Consider the following 10000-nt stretch of genomic DNA (forward strand, 5'->3'; position numbering starts at 1 on the left):
TTTTCCTATCCACCGCTGACTTTCAAAGCATTTCAAATGGTAAGTCCAAAATTGGAAATTACAGACCCAAACGTTACCTCTCCATTATAGTAGTCATGGTCTATAAGAGTCTTCGGTGTTTTCCTTGATTTGCTATTCGAAAAGTCACTTCATCACAAGGCAGCTAGCCATCTCTTCCCCTCGGCGTGTTTTCCCTCTTTCCCGTTCCCATCATCGAAACACACAAGACAGCAGCCGCCACTACAGGTAGCATGCTAGCAGGCTAACTAGCATGTCAAGCACTGCCCGCCCAGGGGCCGCCTGCCATTACAAGTCTCGGCGGGCCGTGTTCGCAAGCCACAGCACTGTGTATAGTATGTCTCCATGACGGCATGGGAAGACCCCCCCTGCACTCTGAGCCGTTTCCCCCTTTTAGTTTGGTTAAGTTCCCTCCACATCCCCATGAATTATGCATCCTGACCCACTGGAACAGAATGTTTATTCCTTGTAGTGGACGGAGTGTACAGCGAGATGTATGCTAGGCCAGGCAGAAGATGATTAGCACTGCACAGGGACAAGGTGCTCTACGCTGTTGTGAAGGGAAGACCCAAAGCTCTGTGTTTTTTTACCTACTTTACTTATTTATTTGTTATAGTATTTATAGATGCTATTGTTTTTTGGTTTTACATTCCTGCTGCATACGTGTCTTTTCTGTGAAACATAGAAGCGATGCATTGTTTCTCAGCACTGTGCATGTAAACTGAACACTGTGTATTTTTTTCTCGTTCCCCCTCCATCTTTCTCCCTTTCCATTTCTCTCTCTCCCTCCCTCATTGTCTCCCTCTCTCCCTCCCTCCTTGTCTCTCTCTCTCTCTCTCTCCCTCCCTCCATGTCTCTCTGTCTCTCCCTCCCTCCTTGTCTCTCTCTCTCTCCCTCCCTCGGTGTCTCTCTCCCAGGGCGACTGCTACACACCGAGGACAGATCATCTTCAAGGACGCTCTGGCCCAGCAGCTCTGCGAGCAGGGAGGTGAGGGAACCCACGCACACACTCACACTTACACTCACACACACACACACACACACACACACACACACACACACACACACACACACACACACACACACACACACACACACACACACACACACACACACACACACACACACACACACACACACACAGATGCACACACATACACACAGTGCAACACAGCACTCAAACCATTTCGGGCCCTAATTATGCAGCCAAAAGCCAAAAAGATATTTGGATGTCCTATATTCCCAGCTTAATTTCGGCTTATGCTAAAACTCCACTTCTTCTTTCGGAGATTTATGCTTTTGGGTCCGCACTTCTTCCTGCATCCACTTTCAACGACAGCATTAAGTATCTATTGACAGACAGCACCATGTCCACACTCTTCATGCTGCGGGGAGTGGGGGTTGTGGTAATTGCTTGTTAACAACCAGGAAGCCTTTTCAAGCACTCTTCCTTACACCACAACTTGTACTTTAATAGTGAGAGTGGAAAGAACTCCAGCAGGTCAGTGGGACTGGTGGCTGTGCGAAGCTGGTGCACATTTAGCCCTAACATATTTAATGTAAATATGTTATATATTATGCTCAGCCTGACACTTTTCTCCTGAGCAAAGTGGCTTCAGAGTGTTGCCTTCAGGGAAAGCTGTAAAGGTGTAGCGCAGATGACGGAGGACTTAACTGCTTGACACAGAGTGTCTCCAGGCCCTCAGAAGACGACTACAGTCTTCTGTTGTTTGAGAGCAAAGTGAAAGTGAAAGAGAAAAGTGAGAAAAGGACATAGATAAGGAGAAGGAGAGGGCGGGGGTGAGAGGGAGCACAAGGGTCCACTCTCCTGTCTCACGGCCTGAGGGTTTACAACCCCCTCGACACATAACACACAAACATACACACGCACAGACATACACACACGTTGCTCCGGCCATCCCAAACCTCTATATCACACATCTGCTGTCAAACCGCAAGGTTTCAGCCGGTCAGTGGCAAAGCCCAGGAGCCTCCTCACGCATACACACACACACACAAGTACTCACACACACACACACACACACACACACACACACACACACACACACACACACACACACACAGGCAGACACACACTTGTTAGCGGGTGGTGAAGAGTTTATGAGGCATAGCAGGAGAGATATGAGGAGGGAATGGGACGAGCAGAAAGATGGATACAAAAAAGAGAGAGGGGCCGAAATCGACCAGATCTCGAAAATGAGATTGTCCTTGAGGACCTAGTAGAAGAAAACAATGAGGAGACGTTGAGACGGGGTGAAGGGACGGGGGAGGGATGATAACAAATAGGGGGAGAGATACAGAGAGGCGGGGAGATAGACAGAGCGAGAGCGAAACGGGGAGAAACAGAGGGAGAGAGAGATAAAGGAGATATGGTTGAGTGGCGCTGGACACTAAATTGTCCGTCCGTGTCACTCGGGACAAATCCCGGCTCCTTCCAGGTGAAGGAGGGCCATGAAGATGGACAGATGGGAGGGTGCAAGATTGGGGATTTTAATGAGAAATGTTGAAGGTTGTAAATTCACAGGCCGGTTCGCCGCGGGGGGAGGGGGTGGGAGACAGGGTTATGGAGAGAGATGATCAAACACCTTTTTGTACGAGGATCAGGCGTAGCGGCGAAAGAGAGCACACGAACAACCTTGTGGGAGGCGATCTCTCTGTTATGGCACACGGCGAGCGTTTGAATAGCAGATAAAAGAGCGGGGAACACGCCCAGAGCAGCACAAGGAGGAGGTGGAGGAGGAAGAGGAGGAGGAGGAGGAGAGTAGTGTGGTGGGACGGAGACAGGAGAGAAGGAGAGATGGAGAGATGGAGTGGCTGGAGTTAAATGACCGTACAGATGTGGGGTTTGCAGTCTCCCCGGACTGGTCTCGGCTGAGCCAGGAAATGACATCACACAGTTCTGGTCCACCGGTACGGCTAAGTCCGTACTGTCCTTCCAAGACATACAATGAAATCAAATCACCAGACTGAGAAAGTGTCCCGCAGTGTTTGACGAGATCTTTTTTTCTCTTTTTAATAAACACCTTAAGCCACACGCTCAAAATCCTCCAAAATTAAAAAGCGAGCAATGCAGAAAGTGCATGTTGGCGTGTGTATTCTCGCGGTTAAAGTCCTCACTTCCTCTATAAATTCATAGTTGACCTGGGAGTGAGCCAGAGCTGGCCGGGCACATTTCCCTTCCAGTGGGATCAAACAGGCCAGCTGAGTTGTTTTGAGGCAAGGGGGGGAGGGGAGACAGGACGCAGTCAACTTCTAAGCTGAAGTTTTCCTAAAATCGGAGGCATTAGCATTCAAAGTAGAAGAAAAGATAGGGGCCGGCTCAAGCCACTTCAGAAGTCCAAGTGCTTAAGTCTCTGGCTTTGAGCGAGTTGAAATGAAAGCTATCTGAGGGAGAGTTATGATCCCTGGAGCAGCGGAGAGGGATGGAAGCGAAGAAAAGAAGAGAGGGGAAGAGAGTCAGAGAGGCTAACTGGAGTGGAAATCACATGTGATCAGCCGGGCTGCAGATTAGCGGGAGAGCTGGAGTAAAAAGGGGCAGGGCAGCGGGAGTATGAGCGGGGGGAAGGTGCAACCAGAGGAGACGAGGGCGCGAGGTCATCTGCGATGCATATCAGACACACGTGAGGAAGAGCGGGACTGTAAGAGCTCAGCGACCGGGAGAGCGAGGGAGAGTCAAACACTAGTAAACCTAACTGAAAATATGATGAAATAAACGGAGACATGGTTGTTTCCACCTTTTCATTGAATGTTGAAGGAAAGAGATTACTGGCAACAGGTGTTTGTATAGCGAAGAGTTATTATCTATTCTATGTTCTATTATTTGATATATAGGCTATTATGCTATTATGGTGTTTCTTAAGGCTTTTTATGGTGCTATTATGGTGTTTCTTAAGGCTTTTTTTAGACAAAGAGATCTGCGTGTTTGCATTTCAGAATGAACGCTCAATTTGTGTGTTCGCATGTCTGTGTGAATACATTTTGTGTGGACAGTATGTAATATATGCATGTGTTTGTATAAATCCACAAATGTATGTGTGCATACATAATGCATGCTCTCGTGAATACGTTTATGTGTGTGGTTATGTAAACTGTGGTGCGTGCGTGTGTGTGTGTAAGAGGCTTCCTCTGTCTGACTTTCTGTGTGGGGAGATGGCTCAGCACACCCCCATGTGAGGTGTATTTTGCAACACATTCTCTCTCTCTCTCTCTCTCTCTCTCTCTCTCTCTCTCTCTCTCTCTCTCTCTCTCTCTCTCTCTCTCTCTCTCTCTCTCTCTCTCTCTCACTTTCTATATCTCCCTCTCCCTCTCCTTTCATCCCCTCTTCCTCTTTGATCTACACCTAGTTCGCCTCCATTATTTTTCAACAAACCAGCAAAGTGAAAAAAAAAAGAAATCCACTTTCTCGACTTATTTATGCGCTTGGAAGGCAGTGTGAACGGGGAGGGAGTGTGTGTATGTGTGTGTTTGGGTGCGTCTCCGCGTGTGTATTGCATGTGTATCAGGCTTTAGCGATACGGGGCACAATCTAACAGAAGGCGCGGCCAGGCGCAGTGGTTTATGGTTCCTCTCCCCGGCTGCTGAATGGTTTGGACGGGCCCGCGTGTGGCAGCTCGGAGGTGCTTTACGGCACCGCGCAGCAGAAATGCAAAATGCTCCCCGGGATTTAAACGGCTACAAATATAAGGAAAGACATTTTGGCGGGTGAACCAGTAATCGCTCTGCTCCCCTACTGAGCGGCCACATTCAAAGTTATTGAGCCCTGATGAGGGGGGCCAGGAGAGGAGAGACAAGTGTGTGTGTGTTTGTGTGTCTGTGTATGTGTGTGTGTGGGTCTGTTGTGTCATTACATGCATGTGTGTACATGGGTGCATGAGTGTGTGTGTTTGCCTGCGTGTGCACTAGTGTGTGTGTGTCGTTGCCTTCATGTATGTGTCTGTGTGTGCGCACGTGTGTGTGTCTGTGCATGTGTGTGTGTGTGTGTGTGTGCATGCATGTTTGTGAGTGTGTGCTTGCATGTGTGTGTTTGCCAAGTGTGTGTGTTTGTGCTAGTGTGTGTGTGTGTGGCGCCCGTGCGACATTGTGTGTGCGTGGGTGTGTGTGTACCCGAGTACACGTGTGTGTGTGCATGTGTGTGTGTAAATGGTGTGTGCGTCTGAAGGAGAGCGGTGGCAGAAGGCGGTCCATCAGCCCTATCTCCTGACAGGAGGGCCAGCCGTAGAGCTCTCGGCCCCGCGATGCCAGGTCCTCTCATTTCCAGCGAGGGGGATAAATCAGGTCTTTATGGGCCGGGGGAGAGTCCAGCACACCCCAGATGGATTATTAAAGGGACATATAACTCAGGGGGGCCACCGCTCACTGGGCCTTGGCTGATCACAGAGAGGGTGAGGGGCGATGAGGTCCACTGTCCAACCCCACCACCCTCCCAGCCAGGCCCCAAGCCTGGCTCGCATGGCCGCGCGCCTGCCTGCCAGCCAGTCAGATGGGTCTCAAGAGGTTCACAGAGGAGACTTTCCTGGTCCCTATCCCCTCATTGTCAAGTTATATAAACTTTCACGTTCACTTCTATTTAATTTGACCAACCGACGACCTTCTCAAGAAGCCAGATTCCCTTTGCTCCTCCCTTGCATGTTCTCTATGTATTCACCTCTTTCTATCTTATATCGTGGTTGTTGTTTTTTTATTTTTTTTACAATCAACAAAAGCAACAGTTGAACCAAAGCAACATTTGTAAGAGAATTAAGAGGGGGATTTTGTTGATTTTGTATCTGTGGAGAACAGCCTGTCTGGAGCTTGTCTCTCGTTGTAGAGCACCAGATATCTGCCAAGGAGATGCACAAAGTGAGGCGTCCTGCCATGTTGCTCAAAATTGGCGTGGCCGGCATGTTTTCAGACTCTTGGCTAGACATCGCAACGCTCTCCACTGTAACTGAGAGGGACATGTCTAGTCTTTCTTTCCTACTGTCTGATGCAACACATTGTTCACGTCCCTGTTTATTGACTTAGGAACGTAGGAAGGAAGGAATTACAGGGCAGGGTTTCAGAAGTCCTCTCTTTCGCTCTCACCTGCACAGCAGGGCCCAGGGTCTACAGTGAACAAAGTGCCAGCGTTCTGAAATCCAGGAGACGCACGCAGCCTATCATTTTGGGATTGCTCAAGAGGCAGAAAACAGCGAAACACTCCTAGCGTGTCCTAGTGAGATGGTAATTGCAACCACCAATTACGGAGTAGAAGCTGAACTTCAAACACCCATCCCACATTGTTAACCAGAGTCAGTCACAGAGACAGACAGACATAGCCAGAGAGAAAAAGAGAGAGAGAGAGAGAGAGAGAGAGAGAGAGAGCGAGACTGATAGAGTCGGATGGAGAGCGGGTGAGAGACAGCCAAAGAGAGAAAGCGACAGATAGAAGGAAAGAGAGCGTCCGAGAAATTGGAGGAGAGAGAGATGGCCAAAGAGATCGAAGCTTAGGCCTGGAAGATGGAGTGGAGAAGGAAAAAGGCTTTAGATGACATGTTTGAGTTATTTGTCCCATGTGATGTCTGGGTCAAATTCTGCCAGAGAAAATGCTCACTTTAGTTTTCCTTCCCCTCAACAATGTCACCAGGACCTGGGTCATCCACAGCCATCTGGTGTGATGTTGTATGCTATTATGCAGCCGCTACATCTTATTTATGCTACTACGTGTATGTTTGTGTGTGTGTGTGTGCGTGTGTGTGTGTGTGTGTGTGTGTGTGTGTGTGTGTGTGTGTGTGTGTGTTTGTGTGTGTCTGTGTGTATGTATGTGTATGCACATGCATGCCCGTGTATGTATGTGTGTGTGTGTGTTTGTGTGTGTGTCTTTATTTGCATGCCTGTGTGAATGTTTGTGTATGTATGTATGCCTGTGTGTGTGTGTGTGTGTGTGTGTGTGTGTGTGTGTGTGTGTACGTGCATTTAAACCCTGGCCAGGAAGATACAGGCATTAGTGGAGATGAGCTGCTAATAGAAGAGGCTGTAATTGAAGTCTTTAAGGACTCGCAGGAGGGAGGGGGGATTAATCTCAGTGAAAGGAGTGCCACAGTCATCCCCCGCGCTGCAACGGGCTGCGGCACCCGGGGACGGGGAGACGAGGAGGGGTGTGTGGACGGAGAAGCAGGGAGATTGGGGAAGAAAGGAACAGAGGAGGCCAGACACGCAGGGCGATGAGCCGAGACGAAGGGAAGCTGTAAATGAGGCCTCTTCTGGGGGTATTGCAGGGATTATCCACTGCCAAAAAAAATGAAAATTCTTCTGGGATCTTTCTCTCGCTAAATAGTCTCAGCAGAGGGGGAAAAAAATCAAAAACCGGGAGGGATTTACTGGAGTTTGTTTGAAAGAGAGACTGCCAAGAAAGCAAAAAGAGAGGAAAATGCTAACTGAGTATGTGCACTGTGTCTATTGGAGTTGGTGGAGCCTCGTTGTTTGGACGCTGCTGGTGTACACCGGAAGACCGATGCAATATTTTATTAGAAGGGTTGCCTTTGGAGCAGCAATACTTTGACACATTCTCCCGACTCACCCATCGAGGCACACACACAAGTTCATGGTTCTGAAAGAGATAATCTGGGCAGGCTCAATGCCCGGCTGAGGACTGTTTGTTCCCTGAGCATGTTTTCGTCAGCCCGCAGTCAGAGTATTAGTGGGTTTGGAGGAGGAAATGTCAAGAGCTAGAGGGGCCGAGACTGAGACAGGAAAAGCCGTTTCATCTAGTTTCAATGGACTTCAGCTTCCAGACAGAGATGCAGTATTGGCCGCTGAACATCAGAAGCGGCAAGGAATGAATGTTTTCCTAAAATGCTAACTTAACCGTTTATGTAACAGAATTTTGAACCAGTTCAAGCCATTGACTTCACTTTGAAACCAATATCCAAATGCCAGGAAAAAGAAGAGGAGAACGATAGTACTATAGTACATTGTAATGACCACATCCATTTTGGAAGACTAGAGACATTTCCTTTATCATGCTCGTAGTTATGTTTTTTTTGTCATAGATTAGTAATCTATGATAGAAAACTGTTGTCATCATGTTGTGTCTACTATTGCGACACTATTCTTATGTGAACGGTGGCAAAACAAAGTTTTCATTGGCATAGGATACAGTATATTTAGGTTGATTTAGGATTTTACGATACTACTTCTCTTTTGACTACTTCTCCCCTCAAGCCAAGCCTAACACTAAATGGTGATTTTTAGAAGCAGGTTTTTTAAGTCAGATCATTAAAGTACCCAAGAGTTCAACTTTTGGAATTAATCTTCTGTCTTATCGGTAGCCTTATCAGGTGGGGAGGCTCATCCTGGATAGAGTGCACAGTGAAAGATTATCCTTCACTTCAGCCGACCCAGGCAGCTGTCTTCACGCACGCCCTAGTCGAGACTGTGTCAAGCATACGATCAAAGGGGAGAGAGAGGGCAGCCCCTATCACAATGAGGTCAATACAATTGCAGCGGGGTAAGAGTTAGTAGAGCCATTAAAACCCAGGCCACCAAATGAGTTGGAGGACGATAATGTAAACGGAGAGCAAAGCAGCTTAAAGATCACATTGGGTCTCGGTTAATTAACATAACCCCAACTGCTAAAGTTTTGATTAGTAATGTTTGATAAATTAAGTGCTACTCTATATAGGAGATTCTAGGGCTCAATAAGGTCGTCCTCCTAGGGGGGATGGATCAGTTAAGTTAAACCTCATGTGTTCTCTGCTTCAGGGGCACAGTATGTGACCTGTGTGTCCAGCCTTCCTTTGACGTCCAACCCTATCATTTAAAACAAACAGATGTGTATCTTCAATGATCTATCAAACTGACTTGGCTCGACGGAGATCGGTTCTTAACGTTTCACTGTATGCCTGCTGCTCTAACCCTAACCCAGATTCCTTTTCAGAAAGGTCACATGGTGTAGCCATCAACCAATCGACCAAAAAATAACTCACTTGCATGCATAACTTTCATTAAGTTTGAGGTAACCTGTCTTCTTTTAAAGCAATTCCCGACTGAGGTTTATTTAAAAGAAGGGATACTTTCACTAGGAAACACCCTTTGATCCATTGTCGCTCTGACGCTGATTTCCCCTGCTGACCAATCAGGGAGATGTGTGTGTACGTGTGTGTGTGTGTGTGTGTGTGTGTGTGTTCCCTGGGAGAGACTGATGCTACAGTGTGTTGGTCTGGCAGCGGCCACAGATTAAGGTCCTGGCCAGAGCCCTACGGGGAGGACGGCGGTTAATTGGCAGTGAACCGTTAAACGCGGGCCGGGGATGGCCTTCATTACTGATATAAATGAACATCACACTGGACACTATCTGGGGCCAGGGGGCTGCACCATGGGCCCTAGACTCACAGGAAGTTGGTTAGACTTTAGAGATGATGGGAGAAGGAAGTGACTGTTTCGACTGTCACTGGCCTGGAGTTACACTTGAAAGGACATGCGCTTACAAAGTGTGCGCTGTACTGCATGTGGAGGCTGAACATTGCTATTGCCGCTACTGGCAGTTGAATGTAATAAGTGTATGTTTTAATCAGAGCCTTACTGATGTCATTGCATTCAGGTCAACAATCATTACCTCATTTATTTGTATAGTTTTCAATCTTAGTTATTGTTTTCACATATTTCCTGTTATTAGAAAATAACACTTGATCAAATGGTTGTTCATTCTGGGTTTCGCTTTCTTTTTCAGCCCCAACTGAGTCCCCAATAAGACCAAGTCTCTGTAAGTGTTGTTCATTGACTGCATAAACATTTAAAATGTGAATCACTGATAGCTTTTATCAAATCAGAGATTTTTCAGAGACTTTGAGCGTGCCTGAAGTGTTTATGTATGTGTGCACAGCTGGCGTCGACGGGAACCACGCGGTGCTGCGGGACGACTTTGACTCCAACCTGGACGGAGAGCTTGACACCAGCATCTGGTAGATACCGAGAGCGACTCCCACCACGATGACCGAGTCCC

At 47.7% G+C, this 10000-nt stretch overlaps 1 protein-coding gene across 6 annotated transcripts in view; it reads left to right on the plus strand.

The window, feature by feature from the left end:
- reln (reelin) overlaps positions 1-10000 on the plus strand; it is a 108037-nt gene that overhangs the window by 48042 nt on the left and 49995 nt on the right. For all 6 annotated transcript variants that reach the window (XM_030365844.1, XM_030365846.1, XM_030365845.1 and 3 more), the window contains exons 4-6: positions 936-1006; positions 9728-9760; positions 9881-9959. In XM_030365844.1, the coding sequence (XP_030221704.1) occupies positions 936-1006; positions 9728-9760; positions 9881-9959 (183 nt within the window). The remainder of the gene's footprint in view (positions 1-935; positions 1007-9727; positions 9761-9880; positions 9960-10000) is intronic.

The sequence above is a fragment of the Gadus morhua genome, chromosome 9, assembly GCF_902167405.1.
Source record: "Gadus morhua chromosome 9, gadMor3.0, whole genome shotgun sequence".
Lineage (NCBI taxonomy): Eukaryota > Metazoa > Chordata > Actinopteri > Gadiformes > Gadidae > Gadus > Gadus morhua.